This window comes from Equus quagga, chromosome 5 (genome assembly GCF_021613505.1).
Source record: "Equus quagga isolate Etosha38 chromosome 5, UCLA_HA_Equagga_1.0, whole genome shotgun sequence".
NCBI lineage: Eukaryota > Metazoa > Chordata > Mammalia > Perissodactyla > Equidae > Equus > Equus quagga.
Window position 1 is genome coordinate 14,526,196 of NC_060271.1, and position 22,693 is coordinate 14,548,888.

The following is a 22,693-nucleotide window of genomic DNA, read 5'->3' on the forward strand; positions in this document are numbered from 1 at the left end:
TATAGAGGTTTTTTTATAATCACCAAAAAGTGGAATTAACACAAATGTCTTTTGACTGTTAAGTAGATAAACAGGCTGTGTTACATCCATACCACGGAATACTATTCAGCAATAAAAAAGAACATAAAGCTGATATACACAATACATGTATGCCTCTCAAATGGATTATACTAAATGCAAGAGGCAGACTCAAAAGGCTACACACTATATAACTCCATTTCTATGACATTCTGGAAATACTGCAGGGACAGAAAACCAACCAGTGGTTGTCAGGGGCTGGGGATCAGGGGAGGGGTTAACTGTAAAAGAGCACGAGGGAACTTCTGATGAGGGCTGATGATGGAAACGTTCTATTGATTGTTGTGGTGGTTACTCAAAGATGTGCATTTATCAACACTCATACAACTACACTAAAAACTAAATTTTACCGTATGTAAATTAAGCTTCAGTAAGCCTTACTTTTAATAAAATTATGATATATCCATACAATTGTATATTGCATAATCTTTAAGAAATAAGATTACTATATATGCTGGTAATGGGATAATTTCTAACATACATTGTTAGGAGTAAAAAGCAAGATGCAGAACAATAAATACAGTATGTTCCCATTTATGGTAACATTGGCCGTCTCTGGGGAAGGGGTCTGGAGTGGGAATATATACCCTTTTGCAGTGTTTGAGTTATTTATTTTTTTAACCACATGCTTGTATTACTTTCAATTAGAAAATGTAAAAGAAACCTATATACAGGTCAAGGACACTCACAGGTGTCTGGCCCAGGGGACTGAGTCACGAGGGCCTGAGAAAACACGTGTAAGAATATGGAACGTGGAGCCAGACACTGAGGAGGAGCTCAAGAAATAGTTGGGGGAAGTAGAATATTTGGAATCAATTCGGAAGGCAGACCCTGGACAAAGAGATCTCTATCTGAACACCAGATATTCAGCCGCAGAGCCTGTTTTACACAGGAGCTAAGCTTGGACCGCTCACATCAGAAAAAGAAAAGGAGCATAAAACCCAAATATCCTGGGTTTCCTTTTGGGCAAGCTGTTTCTCAGCATTCCTCTGCAAGCACATTGTGTGCCCTCACCTCAGCCTTCTAAAGGATGGGGTGAAAGCCCTTCCCCCATGAACAGCCCACCCCAAGAGGCCACCCCTAGGCTCCTCTGGTGGTCCAAGCGCTACATCCTGAGTCTTGGAGGGTCCTGAGCAGCCATTCCTCCAGCCCCTCCACATCAGACACTTCTATAACTTTCCAAAGGTACAAAATGATCCTGACAGTTTCACTGCACTCCAGACTGCAGACAAGACAATCTCAGCACATCAGGCCCTTCTCCACACTAAGGCTGCAGGAAAAGAAAACCCAAAAGGAAAAGGCAGATAAGTAAGTGAGGCCTCTTAGCGAATTCGGTAAAAGGAACTCCCAGGGTTTGGCACAGCTTCATTCAGCAAGCCTACTATCAAGGAAATCAGGAACTCCAGAAAGCAAAATAGACAAAGAAGGAAAGAGTCAAAACAGTCAGCCTCAGAAACTCCTATTTCTTCCCTGCTATATTTGGATATACTTCCCTGAGGCCAGGAAGCTGGTCCTAGCTTCCAAAAGAGTTTGGACACTGATTGTATGACAGGAGCTTCTGTGCTGGGGAGCTTTGTCTGGCTGCTTCTGGATACCAGGCTTCCAAGTGGCAACCACCTAGATTCTACCTCTTCGCTCCCCCTCACAGAAACAAGCTGTGCTGGCAGGTGCAAGCTCCAAGAAGCAGGAGAGTGGGTAAGGCGTAGCGAGGCATAGAGTAGGATTGGGGTAGGAACCAACTAGAAGTAAAGTCCTTTCCAGGCACCCACAGACTTGAGAAGACAGAAGGGAACTTACAATAGAATCTCCTCTTCTCAGGAGCATATCACTTGCCATGAGGGCAGAGTCTCTGACTGCTGGACCATGGACCAGGTTGTCTGGGTGATGGGAAGAAACTGGAGCACTTACCGGGGGAAGATGGCAGTCATCAAGGCTGAAGCATGTCCAGGCTTGCAAGTTCCCTCTGAAAAGTTTGCGTACTTGGTGGCTAACTCAGGAGGCCTATGGAAAGAGAAGGAAAGTCACAGCTTGCCAGGCACTGAGCAGTCAGCAGGTTATTAGTTCATGAAGGGCTTGTAGGCGTTTAAACCTCGAATAAAGCTTCATTCTCTATAATCAGCACTTTAGCCCCTTTTCTACATCAAGCTTTCAGGGGGAAAAAAATCACAAAGGAATAGGTAGATAAATAAGCAAGGCCCCTCAATGGAATTTGGTAAACGGAACTCACTGGCTTTTGAATAGATTCTTAGCAGTCAGCCTGACACCAAGGAAATCAGGAACCCCATCCAGGCTCCCAGATGGGGAAAGTGGAGCTTAGAGACCTAACGAGAATGCTGCTCAGGCTTTGCTACTCATACTGCCCTTTCAACCTTCCTTGTATGGTCCTACATGTCCAGCCTCATCTGCCTCTATTCTCTCCATACACGCTATGACCCAGCCAGTGGGAACCACTCAGGGCCTTGAACAGAGACCAAATATAAGTTGGGCTATTTCTGCAACCTATTCTCTCTGCCTCCAATATTCTTCTTTGTCCTCCTCCATCTGGCTATGCCTACTGGTCCTTCACAACTAAGCTCAGATGTCAACTTCACTGGGAGTAATACCCTAACCCTGAGATGGGGCTAAGTGCCACCTCTATGCTCCCATAGTCCCTCTCCCTGCCACCCACATAACGTACTTATCCCCATTAGCACTTGCCATGCTGTACTGTAACTGTTAGCAGTACGTCTCCCTCATTATACTGTAAGCCCCTGAGGTCAGAGCCTGATTTAACCCTGCACCCCCAGTACCTTACACAGAGTTGGGTACACAGAAGACCCTTATAATTTTCTGAAGGAGTAAAATGACCCTGACAGTCTCACTGCACTTAGACTGGAAACAAGACAATCTCAGGAATCCACAAGTCAGAGATTGCTGAATATTTTCAGCAGACTTGTGTGTTCCAGCCCTGGCTTTGCTGCTGTGTGACTGTAGTCAAATCACTTCACATCTATGGGCTTCAGTGTCCTTATGTTTTCAATGTGGGGCTGGAGTCACTGCCTGGCCACCAAAAACTCTGCCCACTGCAGTCTAGGGAAAACCACAACGGAAGAACAGGACACATTCAGTGACTGCTGGGGCTAGAGGCCCTGTGTGCTGGGGCACCTGAAGAGCCCTGGCTGGTTGCCAGTTCCTGGTCCCAACCTCACCCGCCTCCACTCTTGGGCCTGCTGCCAACACTCTGATGACCAGCTGCTCTACTGTGCTGGGGCCCTGTGGCAATTCCCCCAGGGCTGCCTTCTGCAGGGACTGGGAGGGGTGGGTATGGGAGACAGGGGGCTGACGCCTGTACTAGATAGCCAGAAATGATCATGCCACTGTCTGTTGTGTGTCCTGTGTGATTCACTCATGTGCCCCTGTGGGCCTAGTCCAGGGCCTTGAACAGAGTAATTGCTCATTGAATTTATACAAACTCATCTGTATCCGTGTGTAATTTCTTCTAGAAATCTACATTTTTTTACCCTTCCCTACCAATGAAATTTAAAGCCTCAAATGCAAATGCAAATGCTGACTGACAAGCCAGAATCGGGACTTTATTTGGTAAGCAAAAGAAAGTCAAAGGTTTAACAAAATAATTTACATAGCAATATTTTCTTAACAACTGGATTTCAGAAACAAAATATAAATTTCAGTGCAACTACTGAACTTACTGGAAGCTTTTGGACTAGTCACGGTGATTAAAACATTATAGATTTTTTCAATTACTCCTCTCAATAGCTATGTGAGTAGGTGCTATTCATTATTAATTTACACACAAGCTCAGAAAGATGAAGAGACTTATCCAAGAGCATATAGCTGGTAAGTGGTAGATATTGGATTTGAACCCATTTCTCTCTAACACCAGTGCAGGAGCTCTTAACATGGCACTATGTGTATCACAGTAAGAGACATCACAGAGGGAAGCAGAGTCTGAGGAGAGCACACAGGAGGTCAGTGCAGGCAGAGACTGGATAGAGAGGAGGATGGAGAAGGCCTCGCACAGCTCTTTGAAAGTGTGTATACAAGCAGTGAGGCATTATGAATCCCTCATATCCTTGTCTCCCAATCCCCCATTATCTGCTTGCCTACCTTGTACTGTGGGTTCTTGCGGTCTTTCTGAATGCCAAAAAGTTTCACAAAGAAGATGAAAGATGGATGGCATGTACAACAACAGACAAACCTTTGGCCACATTTTTCCTCTCTCTAGTTTACACCACCAACTTTTGCCAAGGTGCTTCTAGAATAAGGGCCATGGGACACTCCAGGGTCCACGGACTCAGGTAACCTATAATGGAGAAGAGGAAGCACTGGCAAGCTGGAGCACAGGGAAGCCAGAACCCAGCAGGGAAGGCTCTTCCCACACAGTGCAAGGTAGTCAGATATCAAGGATGAGCAGCTCCCCATTTCAACCCTCCATTCAGAAAGCAACAGTAACTTCTAAAAGCATAGCCCCGGGTACAGTGGGCCACGTCAAATTATTACCAAATTAAAATGCCTTAGAAATGGCCTCCTGACTATCCCAGTGAGAGAAGAATAGGGGGAGTGTTGGGGATTCTGAGTCATACAGCAGGCTGGGACCTCTGGGGCAGTTAGCGGTCAAAACCAGCAAGATTAACAGTTGCCAACTCCCTTGGGCCAGAATAGTTAGTTTCTCTAAGGCACTCACACTCCAAATGCCAGGAGGCCCCCACAGATGTCTGATCAAATCACTCAGCCCTTGTTCTCTTCATACTCTGCAGCTGGCCTTTCATTTTGGGAGATTTAGCATTTCAACCATTAAGAGCACCCATTGTCCTGCAAACGTGACTACCAAACCCCTGGGGCGAAGAGTGTAAACCACTGTACTCTCAAGAGGAAATCCAGATGGACAGACTGGAACCCAAAAGAAGGAACCAGACTTCCACTCCCCTGCTTCACTCCGAAGCAGCGAGTTTAAGGAATCAGGCCAAGCAATGGGTTGTAAGTGGGAAGAGCATAGGATGTGGAATCCGAAATTTTCACAGAGGACACTGGCAAGCTGTGTGACCTTGGCCAGTGATGGAAAATCTGATTCTCAGCTTCCTCATCTGCAAACAGGAAGCACTGGATTCCCAGGGATCTTGGGAGGCTGTGGTGAGAAAGGACATTCGCAAGGGCTGGCTGTGCTCTAGAGCACCACAGAAACGTTACGTGAAAGATGGGGCAGCACAGGCAGGCAGCCAGAGGGTGGAGGCTTTGAACACAGCTCAAGTCTGGATTCTGTCACAGGAGAGAGTCACTGAATGACTTCCAGTGGGAGAGTGTCCTGATCCAGGGGTGCATTTTAAGGATCAACATTTGGGAGGCGAGGAGCAGCACTGAAAGAGGCTAAAAGGAGCAGTCCATGAAATAGAAAAATAATCAGGAGAGAGTGTGATGACAATTGAGCATAGTGCCAAGGGAAGGAAGTGTCTCAAGAAGGATGAAGGGATAGACTGTGTCAAACACTGCAGTAGGCCTGGTAAGGTGTGGCCATAGGATTGACACCTGCATTTGGCAACATGGAGGTTACTTCTGACCTTGAAAGGGCTGTTTTACTGGGGTGTGGGAGCAAAATGCTGATTTCACTGGGTTTAAAAGAAAATGGAGAATTGGAGTCATGGAATATAGTTTGTTTGTTTGTTTGTTTTTGGTGAGGAAGATTGGCCCTGAGCTAAGATCTGTTGCCAATCTTCCTCTTTTTTTTTCCTCCCAAAGCCCCATAGTTGTATCTCCTAGTTGTAGGTCATTCTAGTTCCTCTATGTGGGACACCGCCACAGCATAGCTTAATGAATAGTGCTTAGGTTGGTGCCCAGGATAGGAGCCCAAGAACCCCAGGCCGCTGAAGCAGCATGTGAACTTAACCACTCCACTATGCGGCTGGCCCCTATAGACTACTATTTTTAGGAGTTTGCTATAAAGGGAGACAGAGAAATGGGCCATAGCTGGAGGGAAGAAGCAGGGAACGATGTTTTTTGAGGTTAGGAAATATTTTAGTATGTTTATAAGCTGATTAGAATAAGAGGAGGAGAAATTATGCAGTGGAGACGGGACAGCTGTAGGAGAAACATCCTTGAGTAAGTGAGAGGCGAAAAGATGTAATACAAAAGTAGAAGGGTTGGCCTTAGCTCTGCTACCCGGCCCTGCCCTGGCCAGTGACGACCTATTCATCTGGCGCATTCAGTTTAAGCACTTTCTTTATGAAGCTTTTCATGATTGCTTCCCCTCCCAAATAGAACCAAGCTATCCTGCCTGTGTACCCCATTTTACCTAGAAGTGACTCTCACTTTAGCTTGCTCCCTTGTTCCCACACTCCCTTTCTCTCTCACCTCCTTCCCTTCTTTTCTCTGATTCACTCATTCGTTCGTTCATTCAACAAACACTTAGCATCAATAGAGTCACTCTGTTTGGATTTGTCTCCTGGCTCTATCCTTTACTAGCTGTGTGACTTTGGGTGTGTTATTTAATTGCTCTATGCCTTAATTTCCACATCTTTAAAACTAGGATTATGCTAGTACTTCATAAAACTGCTATGAGGACTATGTTGAGGATAAAGTGCTTAGTACAGCGCCTGGCACATAGTTCTCTCTCAATACATGCTAACTGTAACAGTCTTGTTGTTATGTGCCAGACATTGGCCTGAGATTAGGGATACGATGATGACTAGGACATTGTTACAGCCTAGCGCTAGTTACACTGAAGAGTAACTGTCCATTTAAATATCTTTCTCTCTTAGACTATGAAAACAGAGCATAATGCAGAGCAGAGTACCATGCATGGCACAGAGTATATAAGTACCCAACAAAATGTTGGACTGACCTCAATTCGTTGCCTTGACTTGACAGTTGATTGATAGGAAGTGTCAGGCAGAGGTGGTAATGGCTGAGGAAAATGGAGAAGGGATTTTGAGGGTTATTCCTGAGGACTCTACAGATCAGTGATGGGCATCTTGTGACCAATAGTCTAGTTTCTAGAATCCTCTCAGAGAGGACTGAACTCAGATCAGCGCCCTACCATGTGTCCCTCATTCCATGTGCTAATTTCCTGATGTAGAGATCGAGGAACTGGTTATGAGAATAAAATAAGACGATGTCTATAACACCTACACTGCCTGAAAAATAATAGTTAATAAATAATCGTTTCCTTTCAAGCAAATATAGCTACCCAATATTACTGTGTGGCAGGCCTTGCATGAACACAGATAAGAACCCTCCACAGAGCTCACCCCACCACTGCTTCCTCAGTTCTGTCCTCTCTAGCCTTCCCAATGAAGAGGCCTTTCTCCAATTAGTAGAGGGATGTCTCTTAAACAATGACATGACTTGGGAGATGGCAGAAGCAGCTTAGGTTAGCTTTAGTAATCCTATTCTAGCATTAAACATTTTCCTTTTTTTCTGAAATAGATTTTATGTAAGAAAGGTTACTTAGATCCTTTCAAACTCCAAGATGGAAACTTTTTTCCTTAAGGACAATTTCTATCTCCTCTGACTGCCTCTCCCCTCCGTCCCCATTATTACAGGTCTGCTGGCTCTTCCTGCATTATCATCAGTCTCTTCATTCACCCATATTTGGGGTGTTGCCAATCCATCCTGCCCTGGGCATCACTGACCCTTTGCCCTTTGTGAACTCCAGTGCAAACCTAGGCTTCTACAGTTTTTGCCCCACTTACAGCGATCTATGACAGACTTGGCAGCACTGTCTCATGTCTCTTCGTCGCTTTAGGAGACGAGGGACTGCTTGATCTGAGCCATCTGGAATCTGTGGTATTTCTCAGCTCTGGAGACCCTGACTTTCAGCAACTGCTCCTGGGCACTGCAATACCTTTTCAACAAACCGGGCCGCTCTACTGTTTGATCAGTGATTCTGGAGCTGATTTCACTGTGGTTTATCTTTGTCTCCAGGGCCTCGTAATATATTTCATTTTGGCTAGGAGGATGCTCTCCAGGAAGCTCTTGTAAAAGCTTTAGCCTGAGCTGTATAGGCCACTCTCACAGAGACTCTCCATCAGGGATCTGTTGCGACGGCTCCAATTCAACTTTGTTTCTACATTTTACTTCTTTAAAAATAAAAAACTCATCTTCTTTCTGGGTGGTAGAGAAAAGAACAAGGAAACTAACATTTACGTACCTAAACCATGTGCCAGACAGTTGACCTAATTACGTAATTTAGCTTTACAATAATCCTCTAAGGCAGTACAGCCCTTAAACCCAGGCATGCGGGGCTGAAAGAGCCCAAGAGAAGACATGGTTGAAAGATGTGCTGCTCTATGTTTACGCTGTACAATTTTAATTGATAAATTTTGATAGGGATAGAATTGAATCTTTAGATTGCTTTGGGTAGTATGGACATTTTAACAATATTAATTCTTCCAATCTATGAGCACAGAATATCTTTCCATTTATTTGTGTCTTCTTCAATTTCTTTGATCAATGTCTTACAGTTTCCAATGTACAGGTCTTTCACCTCTCGGTTAAATTTATTCCTAGGTATTTTATTCTTTTTGATGCACTTGTAAATGAAATTGTTTTCTCAATTTTTCTTTCTGATAGCTTGTTATTAGTGTATAGAAACACAACTGATCTTTGTATACTGATTTTGTATCCTGCAACTTTACTGAACTTGTTTAATAGTTCTAACAGTTTTTTGGTAGAGTCTTTAGGGTTTTCTATAAATAATATCATACCATCTGCAAACACATACAGTTTTACTTCTTCTTTTCCAATATGAATGCTTTCATTTCTTTTTGTCTAACTGCTTTGGCTAGGACTTTTAGTATTATGATGAATAAAAGTGGTGAGAGTGGGCATCCTTGTCTTGTTCCTGATTTAGAGGAAAAACTTTCAGCTTATCACCATTGAATATGTTAGCTATGAGCTCGTCACATATAGCTTTATGATGTTGAGGTACATTCTCTCTATACCCACGTTGTTCAGAGTTTTCATTATGAATGGATGTTGAACTTTGTCAAAAGCTTTTTCTGCATCTACTGTGATGATCGTTTGATTTCCACGCTTCATTTTGTTAATGTGGTATATCACACTGATTGATGTCTGAACAATGAACCGTCCTTGCATCACTGGAATAAATTCCACTTGATCATAGCATGTGATCATTTTAATGTATTGTTAAGTCTGGTTTGCTAAAATTTTGTTGAGGATTTTTGCATTTATGTTCATCTGGGATATTAGCCTGTAATTTTCTTTTCTTGTCGTGTCCTTGTCTAGTTTTGGTATCAGGGTAATGCTGGCCTTGTAGTGAGTTTGGAAGTGTTCCTTCTTCTTCTATTCTCTGGAAAAGTTTGAAAAAGACTGGTATTAATTATTCTTTAAATGTTTGGTAGAATTCACCAGTGAAGCCATCTGGTCCTGGTCTTTTGTTTGTTGGGAGGTTTTTGATTACTGACTCAATCTCCTTACAAGTAATTATTTTCTATTTCTTCATGATTCAGTCTTGGTAGGTTCAAATGATACATTTAACATGACTAGAAAACGAATTACAATTCACATTTTCCCTACATACTCTGGGTAGGATTTGCATTTGTGGTAATCATCAATAAAGCAGTCACAACCTTGAAGAGTCACTGGAAGTCAGTATTCACAGGCAGCATGAAGGATAAGGATAATGTGGCATCATGAGTAATCATGTGAGCAGCATAAAATAAATGATACTAGAGAACTGAACAGGCAGGAGATATATACTGTTTCTATAAAACAGGTTCCAGAGCCATGGCACTGGAGTAGTAGTATTGCTACCTTTTTCTTGCGGTAGGAGATGTGAAATTAGCCAGGAATGATGCACTTGACAATAAAAAACATGAAGAGATGGTTCCTGAACCTGAAGAGAAAGAGATGGTGTCTGGATACTATAAAGAACCCTCACGTGTACTGATTGGATAATAAAGAAATACATAAATATCTCATCTTTCCCCATTGGTTCTATAGTTTCATCAATAAATCATTATATCTCACATGGACACACAAACTTGTTTATATAGCAGAGCACTTACAAAAAATATTTAGCTGGGGCTCTGTACACCCTTGGAGCAGACCTAATTATTCTCATTTTTGACAAGAGAAACTGATTCTAAAACCCATCCACTGTTCTCACCGAAGCCCTTGCTTTCTTTGTAGCAGGGCTTAAAGGTATAAGGACTGGAGTTTAAGTAACTACTTAGTAGTTATGTAACCTCAAGTAAGAGATAATTAGTTTCCTTAACTCTTAAAACAGCTATAACAATACACATTTTGTGGGAATGATGGAAGATTAAATAATTTCCTGGAACAATGTAGGTCAGAGCATTCTTTGAAAGGTTAAACAAATGTCCTACTGCTTTAATATTTGACTTCTGCTTTTACTGCTTCTAGATTACCTGAATTATTATTGTTTCACTAATTTAACAAGGAAAAAAATCTGTTCTTTTCTTTTTCTTATTTGGATTATTCTCTCCACCTCACTTGGCTGTCTCCAAACTTCTGCCAGATGGGCAGGAGGTCATGAGACTGCTGGGAACGGAGAGGGAGCACCACTGAAACAAGACCAACATCTCAGAGAGAGAGACTTGTCTTCACGTCTATCTGAGCCCAAAAAAAGGGCTAAACCTCATATGATCTGTAGTGAAAATCATAGAGAAAACCTGCGTTCAATTTTTCTATTGGCCCTCAGCACAAGATACAGGTCATTATCATAATTTCCAGATAACATTCTTCCTAAATCCACTAAGTTCAAGCTTCTCAAACGGGGTCACAGTGTCACAATAAAGGGTAGGGGTACTCAAAGCCACAGCACACAGTGCATCTTCCTGGAGCATCAAATTACTTGAAGATATGGGGAAGAATGCAGTAAAACAACACACAGGTATTAGGTGCAGAATACAAAACACTTTTTAAAAATAAAAGGAAAGAATTTTTATGTTTGTAGTGGGTTGCTGTATGGTCTATGCTCATGCTCCTCTGCCATTAAGGGTATCTGGGGGAAAAGTTTCAGAAGGGGATGTGAGTCTTCCATTTTGGTTCCTGCCTTCAAGGTGCTTGTATTCCAGGAGGCAAGATAGCTAAGTAAATAAAACATTACCTTCAAATATAAGTACAATCACACAGTTATAAACAGGGTGTGAGAGTACAGAGATGAGGCAATTAAAGTGGCCTGGGGGATTAGGCAGGCTTCTCGAAGAGGTGACGTCAAGAAAAGAGGGTGGAAGGGCATTCTTAGCATAGGCTTCAATACATGCAAAGGCCCAAAGAGGGTCTGGCATATTTCGGGAACTGTAAATACTTTTTGGAACAAAGTGTGTGAGACCAGATCATGGTCTTGCTGCCAGGACAAGGAATCTGGACTTTCTGCTGTAGGCAATGGGGAATCATTGAAGGATTTTTAGGCAGAGGAATGACATGCACTAGTCCTACAGAGAAATGAAGAGGCCTGGACTGAGGGGTGATGGTGGATATGGAAGGGAAGGAAAGTTGTAAGAGAGATTTGGGAAGCAAAATAATAGAAAGTGGAAGAATGCAGCAGTGATTATTGAACAATACCAGGGTTTTTGTTTTGTTTTATTTTTTAACACTATTGTTAATCCTCAAACAACTTAGTATGACAGTTATTATTATGCCCATTTTATGAACAGGAAAAAATGCAACCGGTAAGCAGCAGGTAGAATATTTGAACATTGAGCTTTCTGATTTCAAAACCCTCAGTTGTTGGTTGTTTTTATTAGTTGTTAATTAATATACTTTATTTTTTATAAGTTTTGGATTTACAGAAACATTGTGCAGATGGTATAGAGTTCCCATATACTCCTTGCCCCTCCCTGCATTTCCCCTATTATTAACATCCCGCATTAGTGTAGTACATTTGTGACAACTAATGAACCAATATTGATACATTATTATTAACTAAAGTTCATAGTTTCCATTAAGGTTCACTCTGTCATAAGCTACTATGGATTTGACAAGTGCATAATGCACCTGTTCATCCCTTTTCCCCTTCCTCCTTCCACCTGGCAACCACCAATCTTTTTACTGTCTCCACATATCCACCATTATGGTATCATACTGAATAGTTTCACTGCCCTAAAAACCCTCTGTGCTTCACCTATTCATCCCTTTTCCCCTTCTCCCTGAACAACCACTGATCTCCTTACTGTCTCCGTAGATTTTCCTTTGCCAGAATGTCATGTAGTTGAAAGCATATAGTATGTAGCCTTTTCAGATTGGCTTCTTTCACTTAGCAATATGCATTTAAGGTTCCTCCATGTCTTTTCACGGCTTGATAGCTCATTTCTTTTCAGCACTGAATAATACTGCATTGTCCGGATATATCACAGTTTATCCATTCACCTAATGAAGGACATCTTGGTTGCTTTCAGCTTTTGGCAATTATAAATTTTTTAAAGGTAATTAAAGAAAATGGTCTTTACTACTGTATAAATGAGAGCAATGTAAAACATTTGTGCAATATTGCAGTATTTGTGTGCAGTTTTCATATAGACATAAGTTTGCAACTCAATTGGGTAAATACCTAGAAGAGTGATTGTTAAATCATATAGTTAGACTATGTTTACCTTCATAAAGAAGCTGCCAAACTGTCTTCCAAAGTGGCTGAACCATTCTGCATTCTCACTAGCAATCAATGAGACTTCCTGTGGCTCCACAGCCTTGCCAGCAGCATTTGGGGTTGTTAATGTTTCAGATTTTAGCCATTCTAATAGGTGTGGGGTGGTATTTCACTGTTGTTTTAATTTGCATTTCCCTAATGACATGGTATGAGCATCTCTTCATATGCTTATTTGCCATCTGTATGTCTTCTTTGGTGAGGTGTCTATTAAGGTCTTTGGCCCATTTTTAATTGGGCTGGTTGTTTTCTTACTGTTGAGTTTTAAGAGTTCTTTGTATATTTTGGATACAAGTCCGTCATCAAACATGTTTTTTGCAAGTATTTTTTTCCAGTTTGGGACTTGCTTTTTCATTCTTTTAACAGTATATTTCACAGAAAAAAAGTTTTAGATTTTAATAAAGTCAAGTTACTGAATTTTTCTTTCATGGACTGTACTTTTGGTTTTATATCTAAAAACTCATTGCCAAACCTGAGGTCACACAGGCTTTCTCCTGTGTTACCTTCTAAAGTTTTATAGTTTTGTGTTTTACACATAGGTCTATATAGGTTCCTTTTTTTGTGTGTGTGAGGAAGACTGGCCCTGAACTAACATCTACCGCCAATCCTCCCCTTTTTGCTTGAGGAAGATTGTCCCTGAGCTAACATCTGTGTTAATCTTCCTCTATTTTGCATGTGGGATGGCGCCACAGCATGGCTTGATGAGCAGCATGTAGGTCCGTGCCTGGGATCCCAACCTGTGAACCCTAGGCTGCCGAAGCCGAGTGCACGAACTTAACCACTCTGCCATCAGGACAGCCTCCATCTAGGTTCTATTTTGAGTTAATTTTGTAAAAAGTGTAGGTGAAAGATTCAATTTTTACATATGGATGTCTAATTGTTTCAGCACCATTTGTTGAAAAGACTATCCTTTTTTCCATTGAATTGCCTTTGCTCCTTTGTCAAAGAGCAACAGACAATATCCATGAATGTCTATTTCTGGGCTCTCTATTCTGTTCCATTGGCCTGTCTGTCTATTCTTTTACCACTACCACAGTGTCTTGATTATTGTAGCTTTATTCTAAGTCCGAAGTTATGCAGTTTCACTCTTTCAACTTTGTTCTTCTTCATCAGTGTTACGTGGGTTATTCTGGGTCTTTAGCCTTTCCATACAAACTCTAAAATAAGTTTGTTAATATCCACAAAATAACTTGCTGGGATTTTAGTTGAGATTATGTTGAATCTACAGATCAAGTTGGGAAGAACTGACATTTAAACAATATTGAGTCTTTCTATCCATGAACATGGAATATTTCTCCATTTATCTTGCTTTCTTTGATCAGAGTTTTATAGTTTTCCATATATTATATATGTGTGTGTGTGTCTGCCTGTATGTTATTAGATTTATATCTAAGTATTTCTTTTTGTGTATGTGCTAATATAAATAATATTGTGTTTTAAATGTCAAATTCCAATTGTTCACTGCTGGTATATAGGAAAGCAATTGACTTTTGTATAGTAACCTTATATCCTGCAACTTTGCTATAATTGCTAATTAGTCCTAGGAGTTATTTGCCAGTTCTCTGGGATTTTCTATATAGACAATCATGTCATCTGTGAACAAAGACAGTTTTATTTCTTCCTTCTCAATCTCTATGCCTTTTATTTCCTTTTCTTTTCGTACTGAATTAGCTAGAGCTTTCAGTATAATGTTGAATAGGAGTGGTGAAAGGGAACATTCTTGCCTTTTCCCAACCTTAAGGGGAAAACACCTAGTTTCTCATTAGTAAGCATGATGTTAGCTGTAGGTTTTTTGTAGATGTTCTTTATCAAATTGAGGAAGTTTTTCTCTGTTCCTAGTTTGCTGAGAGTTTTTTCTAAAATCATGATTGGATGTTGGATTGTGTCAAATGCTTTTTCTGCATCTTACAGATACGATCATATAATTTTTCTTCTTTAGCTTATTGATGTGATGGAATACAGTAACTGATTTTCTAATGTTGAACCAGCCTTGCATACCTGGAATAAATCCCACTTAGTTGTGGTCTGTGATTCTTTTTATACATTGTTGGATTCAATATGCTAATATTTTGTTGAAGATTTTTGCATTATGTTCATGAGAGATATTGGTCTGTAGTTTTCCTTTCTAATGATGTCTATATCTGGTTTTGGTTTTAGGGTAATACTGGCTTCACAGAACAGTTAGGAAGCGTTCCCTGTGCTTGTATTTTCTGGAAGAGATTACAGAGAATTGGTATCATCTTTTCCTTAAATGTTTGATAGAATTCACCAGTGAAACCGCAGTGGGAGGAGACAATCAACAAGTAAAACGTGGATATCCAACAGTGATAAACATTCTGGAGAAAAATGACCCAGCAAGGGGAACAGGGAATGCCGATAGGGGAGGGGTTATAATTTTAAATGGGATGGGCAGGGAAGACTTCACTAAGAAGGGGAAATTTGAGCTAACGTCTGGAAAGGTGAGGAAGTGAGCAATCTCTGCAGGTACCTAGGATAGAGCATCTCAAAGGAATGAGCAAATGCCAAGAGTCTGAGGCAGGAATAGGCCTGGAGTATCTGAGGCACAGCAAGGGGCTGGTATGGAATAATAAACAAGGAATGCAGTAAGAGAACAGTGGTCCAGACTGTGCAGGGTGTTGGCTGAGCGTGGTAAAAACTCTGGCTCTTATTCTAAGAGAAATGGGGAGCCACTGGAGAGTTCTGATCACAGGAGTAACCAGATCTATCTTTAATTTTAACAGGATCACTGTGGCTTCAGTGTGGGAATAGACACAAGGAAGCAAGTGTGAAAGCAGGGAGACCAGTCAGGAGTACAATAATGAGGCAGGAGGTGATGGTCGTCTGGACAGAGTGACAGTAGTGGAGGCAGTGAGAAGTGGTTGGATCTGGAGATATTTAAGGTAAGGCCACTAAGGTTTCCTGATAATTAGTTTGGTGTCAAAGATATGATGCTAAGGTTTTTGACTTGAGTAACTGGAAGGATGAACTTGCCATATCCTGGGGTCGGGGAGATTCTCAGAGGCAGGGTGTGTGTCAAGAGTTTGGTTCTGGACATGTTGAGTGTGAGATGCCTAATACACGCCCAAGTAAGGGAGGCAATTGGAGAAACGAGTCTGGAGTGTGAGGAAAGAGGAGTGGGCTTGAACTAGGAATTTGGGAGTCATCAGCATACAGATGCTATTTAAAGCCACGAGACTGCATGAGACCATCCATGCAGTTGCTGTGAGGAACAGGTAACTGAAAGTACCTAGTGTGGCATTGGGCATACAGGAGGTGCTCAATAAACACTTTCCCCTTGCAGCCCCAGGGAACTTGTCAGGTTGTTCTGGAAATAGTAAACCATGCCTCAGGGTATATTTTAGCCTGCCCCATGTTTACAGGCTTGGCTTGGTTTTCACAAGCCTTTCCAGGTTAAAAGTTGTTGGTTTTGGATTTCATACCTTTGTGTCTTCTCATGGAATTCCTTATGAAATTAGACTGAGCATTAAAGCCCCCATGTGCTTGCCCACATGGTGACTAAAAAAAACCACATTGCCGACAGGAACTTTCCCAGAGCACAGAGTACCTACCCACACCCAGCTGACCCAGATGAAATCTTCATTTTATTAAATCAGCTCCCAGAAGGCTGACATCAGCTCAGGAAACACACACACCTGGACACCAAGGTCTGGCTCCTTTAAGGCTCCAGATGGCTCTTGTCTACACCGGACTAATGGGCACATTCCTGGCTCCTGGTGTCATATCCCTCATAACTGAGACTGAGATTTCCTTAAGGTTCTGTTCAGAATGCTCTGCCTCCACATACCGGCAGGGCTCACCCGCTCTCTTGCTTTGAGTCTTTGCTCAAATGTCACCTTCTCAATGAAACCCACTTGACTACCCCATTTAAACTTTCAGTCTCTTCTCCAGCATTCCTTTGTCCTGCCATATTTTCTTTCATAGTACTTATCACCGTCCAAAATATTGAAAACTTTACTTATTTATTACACTTTTTGTTTATAGACCATCTTGTTCACTGGTACATCCTCAGAGCACAGAATACTGCCTGACACATAGTAGTTGCTCAAGAAATTTGTTGAATGAACGAGAGGTGCTTACCTCAGTGTTGGGGCAGCAGCCTGTAGCCCTGAGCCTTTCCCCAGGACCCGCAACTTTGAACAGCGGACTCCTTTCAGAGAACCCAGAGCCTCCCCAGGAACCAGACTTGACCGCCCTGGGGGTATCATCCAGTCAGGCTATTGCTGAGTGCACTGAGCAGCCTGAGTGCTCACCCCTGGGGAACACAAAATTAATTCTTGAGCAACCTTGAGGCCAGCAAAACTCAACTCGTAGCCTCACATCCTGATTATTCTTGTTTACTCCCTCAATTAAGTCCTTGTCATTTTTCTCATGCTCAAGTCACTGCTCTCTGCTTCTTCCTCGTGGCCCAAGTTCCCACTTCTCTCCCCCCATACCATACTCTAACTTTCCACTGTGTTCCGTGAAGCACTGTTCCTTTACATCCTCAGCTTCTTCAGTGAGTGTTCCTTCCATCTTCTGCTTTCACAGAATCCAGATCTCTCCTGGAAACACCATTTCCCCTACATCCCTGTGCAATGGAAGCTGCTCTTTCTACTATACCTCATGCACCTGAGGATCTCTCCTATTTCTTTATACTCCACTTCTGCTTTCAAACTACCAGTATGTCATCCTTATTTGAAAAACAAGAAACAAAAACCTGTTCATTGCTCATGCTATCCTGAAATATTACCTCTTACTCTCCCTTGCTGTTCTCATTTACTCCCTCCCATTCGCTAAGACTTTAGCTCACAAGACGTTCTTTCCAATCAAGCTTAATGAGGCCATTCACATGGCTTAGAATTTTCAGTTTTATCCGAGTTACAAAGCACATGGTTAGTACTCAAGAAATATTTGCTAAGTGAATGAGTGAAGAAATGAAATCTAGGGCACAGTACAGGAGGCAAGCTGAGGTCCAAGTCTCATTACCAGACATTGATGGGGTACAGGATAGGCTGAATCTCACTCATCCTTCGATCATCCCCATTTTATAGTGGGAAAATTAGGCTTAGCAGTTAAATAACTCACTCAAGATTATTGCTAGCAAGACATGGAATTAGTTTTAAAAATCCAGTCTGACTCCACAGCCCAGGTTTTTAACCACCAAAAAATACTGCCCTTCTGAATAACAGAGACTGCAGTTAAAAGACAAGGTTTTGTGCAGCCCACTGCATGTAAGTATTATTCTAAATAATCTATCGTGCTGACACATGCTGCTATTCTATTTCCCAAAGGAAATAGAAAACAATTCCACAAAGATATAATTAAAAGAATATAGAGAAGACAAAAAAGTCCAAAATGTCTATTTCCATATTTTTGGAGTATCATTGACTAGAGAGATATCTTAAGAGTATTTCTGTATAATAGGATTTCAAGAATAGAAAACATCTGAGTTGGGGAGACAATTTCCATGCAGATATATCTGTGCTGCATTCTCAATTAAGGGTCATCCAACTATGATTCGTGGGCCAACTCTGACCCACTATCTGTTTTTTGTATGGCCTATGAGTTAAGAATGCCTTTTACATTTTTAATGGTTGGGGGAAAAGTCAGAAGAATAATATTTCATGACACACACAAATTTTATGAAATTAAAATTTCAGTGTCCATAAATAAAGTTTCATTGGAATACAGCCATGCTCATTTGTCTATGTGCTGTCTATGGCAGCTTTCATATCACAGCAGCAAAGTTGAGTAGTTGCAACAGAGACAATAAGGCCCCTCAAACCCTAAAATATTGACCATTTGGCCTTTTACACAAAAAGTTGGCCAATTCCTGTTATAAATCATTTCTTCTGACATCTTCCAGTTCACTAGCTCTGTCTTCAGCTATATCTAATCGGCTACTAAATCCTTCTATTGAGTTCTTAATTTTGGTTACTGTATTTTTCAACTGTGGAAGTTCTTTCTTTTTCAAATCTAATATTTTACATTTTATAGTTCCCTATTCTATGTATATAGTTCAACATTGTCTTTCATTTCTTAAATATAGTATATATAACTGCTTTATAAACTGTCTGGTAATTCCAATTTCAGAAGTCTTTATGGGTCCTCCTCTGCTTTCTGTTGTTTTTCATGGTTGTCACTAATGGAGCTTTGTTTCCTTTTGTCCTTAGTTATTTTTTACTGTGAGGTGCTCATTTCCTTGAAAAGTTATTTGTGAGGAATTCATATCATAGGGTTTGCATTTGCTTCTGCCAGGAGCTTGGAGGAAAGGCCAGTCTGGAATACCCTAAACTGAGTTCATGGATCACCTGAGTGATGAGAACTCTGGCTGTGAATATCAAGTGTTTCTGTTTTATTAACTTATTGCCCTGATCCACTCAAGAACTCTGGCAACCTTTCCTGCAGTCCTGGTTTGGGTGTGCAGGTTTAGTTCTCATTTTTCCTTATGCTGAGTCCATGGGGTTCCAGTTTAATGTGAAAAGGATCAAAGACAGAAAATATGGAAGAGGAGTTAACAGATCTGGAGGCTAGAATGAGAAGGTCTAACATTTAATCAGAGTTTCAGAAGAGGAGTAGAGAGAGAGTGGAGAAGAGGCAGTGTTTAAAGAGAGGACAGCTGAAAATTTTCCAGAACACACAAATTCTTATACTCAAAAAGCTAAAATGAACCCAGTCAAACTAAATGAGAATAAATTCTTACAGTTATATACTTATTCATACTTTATAGGACCCTTTCTTTTATTCTTCATAAAACCTTAGAAAGTAGGTATTATTATCTACATTTTTTCATAAGAGAAAATTGGGATTGCGAGAGCTAAATGAATTATCTAAGATCATGTAATTCTAAGCAGCAGAAGCAGAATTCAAATCCCGTTCTTCTGATCCAAGTTCAGGTCCTCTCCTATACATTAGAAATAGAACACAACACAGCAGAGAAAGACTTCGTAAGGGGGATCTGAACATTGCTAAGGAATTATCCCCTCCCAAACAGAAGCTTTCACTTGGAAACTTCTCCTTGCAAGCACATAAAAACCTTCCCACTTATCTGTGTTTTCTTCTGAAGACAGCATTGGATTGGAAAAGCCTTTGCAGTAAGAAGCAGGAAAGTTCTAGCTCATACCTTAAGTTGTGAGATAAATCAAATGAGGGCAAGCCAATTCCCTGCACTATAGACCATTTAAGTTGACTCAAATGGTTTGTGGAACCAGCCTGGTACACAACAGAAAGCTACACAACAGCCTACTGTGCACCACCCAACTGTCAGGACAGCAAGGCAGGATGTCCTCCTAATTCCCCTCCTTATGCTGTTGAAGACATTTAAATACAGTAGTTAACATGTCCTAGATAACATGTCTTTTGTTCATCAATGTGATTCAACTTGGTAATTACTACTTCTCTTCTGTTTTGGTGTCAGTTCACTGGCTTATAGTTTATACTTGATTTGTTTTTTGCCCAGAGCACTAAATTAAGACTTTTCTAAGAGTGAAGCCTATGGCTTTCTAGTGTAATCAAGCCTCACTCCCCAGATGTTAACATGCGGCTGACATCTCTCCACTAGCTTGGTATAAACAGCAGACCATTCTTCCTTTGTAGCTACCTCCATGATATGGAAAAGCTGGGAGAATTACAATGCCTGAACTCACAGTATGAGACTGCAGAAGCTAAGAAGCCAGATGCCAGGAAAAGGGTCTGGATGCCAGACAATTCAGTGGGAAAGCCAAATACCCCAGATTTGATGTCTTGTTTGTAGGGGTAACCATCACCATAAGAAACACCTGTGATCAAGGCGTCATGCAAGAGAGGAAAGGAAGGAGACACAATTCTGATCTGTCATGTCTGTCTGGTACAAGACAGGGAACACAGGTGTACAAAGATGACTAACAACAGAAAGAAGCGACAGGTAGTTTTGCAACCATGATTGCACATCAACCACGTGACAGGTCCTGTGCAGGGCAGGAACATTCAGAGTAGATAGAGTCCAATGTCAAGGCATCCTGGTCTAATGGGGGAAGTGTATAGTCATCCACCTATCATCCATCCGTGCAGCCATGTGTTCAGTGTTTACTGAGTACCTAACAAGCATATGCCAATACTGTTTTGGTGCTAAGTAGACCAAGAAGCCAGAACAGGGAAGGATTCTGGAAGGATTGGATACCATTTACTTGAAAGCCCCAATGAATTATTCATTTCAATTAAATCCTTACAGCAACATTGTGAAGTAGGTATACTGTCCTCATCTTATAGATGAAACGAGGCTCAGGGTGGTTAAGCAGCTTGTCCCAAATCATAAGAAGAGTAAATGGCAATCTGGGATCTGAACCAAGCTTGGCCTGGCTCTGAGCCTGTGCTCTTAATAAGTTATATTACACAGTTAATTATAGCATAACGAGATAATTGGTGATAGAGGTAGAAAATTCAGAGGAAGCATAGAGGAAGAGATGATTCTGTGTATGGAGGAAGAGGTCTCTGAACTTTCCTAGCAGACAAGCAAGGACAGGGGATTTCAGGCACAGATAACAAGCATATGCAAAGGTAGAGGGTTTACCTGCAGGAGAATGACAGGAGTTAAAGCAGGAGACGAAGCCAGGGGCCTGATCATGGAAGGCTTTTCATGTCAGGCTGCAGAGCATCTTTGAGAGGCCACACCCTCTCGCTGTGACTCAACCATCCTCCACTCTGTAGCAGAAGCCTTTCCAGGGGTCTCTGTGTCCCTCAAACTCCTGGCAGTGGATCCTTCTGCAATGAGCTGCCTGTGCCAACCAAATCTAAGGCCTTACGTGTGTGCCTACAATTCCATCCTCTCCAGGTCCCTGCAGGCTGTTACATGCTCCAGGATTCTGCTGACAGACTGAGGACAGAGGCCCCAGGGAACCCTCCAACAACCACAGCGGTGCTGAGAGCTGACCCTTCAAGGTTGAACCCCAGCTCTCACAGATCTCTCCACCACAGAGTCAAGGAACTTTCTCATTCTACTTACAGTTTAGAGTCCAGCTTCAAGAGGAAGCCCAATCGATCATACTCTGAAAAAGAAAAGCAGAAAATGTTACTGAAGTCAAGCCACTGCTGACACTAACAGATTGCATTCCCCAGACCGAGACCATGGGGACAGACAATTGCTTCAAAGAACAGATTCAAATACATAAGCCACAACTAAACTTAAGTCACAAAACTCTTGCCGAATGCCTGTCTGTGAAGGACCAGGTTCAATGCCTTCTAGGCCAACCAGTCCTATGCTAATATATAATTGCCTTCCTGTTTAAATGTGGTACTCAAAACTGAAACTTAGTAAACTACAAAACTAGACCCTGAAGAAGAAAGACAGTCAGAAGCAATCTCTGTTGCCTCTAAGCTCTAAGCACAATTTTTGCTAAATCAGCCATGTTAACTAAGGAGTAAAGATGTGGCAGCCCACGGTGTCCTCAAATCCATGGCATCAATCCTCTTCATGAAGATAACAAAGAACAGATAGATCTGACCATGCAAAGAATAGGAAATTTAAAATGAAATCTAAAAACAAATTGGTAAGATGTTTTCAACAAATAATAAATCATTTATATTTTAAGTTCTTTATATCTAGCCTCATTCTAAAATGAAGTTGAAGGAGTTTTACAAAATTGTATGAAGTACGAGATTTTAAAAAAGAAGAAATGTGGGGGCCAAAGGGGAAATAAGCACGGGAAAAATAATGAAGTGCAGCCGGGATAAGAATAGCAAAAGTGGATGTCCTAAGGTCCTGTGCGCTTGCTGGAGGAGGATTATAGATCTATTCCCAAGATTTCTCATAGCTAAAGCTAAATGCAAAGCACTGATAAAATGGTTTACAGTGTCCCTAAAATAAACTAGGAGAGCCATAGCTATTCCTGACACTAAGACTCGAGGGAAGTTTCCTCCGTGTCCTCAAAAATATTTGTATAAGGAAAATGATAGGAAGAGTCATAAGATTGTTTCTTATAGCTTTGTTAAATGATTGCAAAGTGTGTGCGTGTGTGT

General features: G+C 41.4%; 1 protein-coding gene across 7 annotated transcripts in view; it reads right to left on the minus strand.

Annotated features, from left to right (window-relative positions):
• ST3GAL3 (ST3 beta-galactoside alpha-2,3-sialyltransferase 3) overlaps window positions 1-22,693 on the minus strand; it is a 193,085-nt gene that overhangs the window by 74,567 nt on the left and 95,825 nt on the right. For 2 of the 7 annotated variants that reach the window (XM_046662000.1, XM_046662002.1), the window contains 3 exons: window positions 21,681-21,723; window positions 6,914-6,976; window positions 1,987-2,079 (listed from right to left, as the gene is read on the minus strand). In XM_046662000.1, the coding sequence (XP_046517956.1) occupies window positions 1,987-2,079; window positions 6,914-6,976; window positions 21,681-21,723 (199 nt within the window). Of the gene's footprint in view, window positions 1-1,986; window positions 2,080-6,913; window positions 6,977-7,763; window positions 8,179-16,798; window positions 16,974-21,680; window positions 21,724-22,693 lie in introns of those variants that run through there. The other 5 variants (XM_046662003.1, XM_046662005.1, XM_046662001.1 and 2 more) reach the window with 4 other exon arrangements.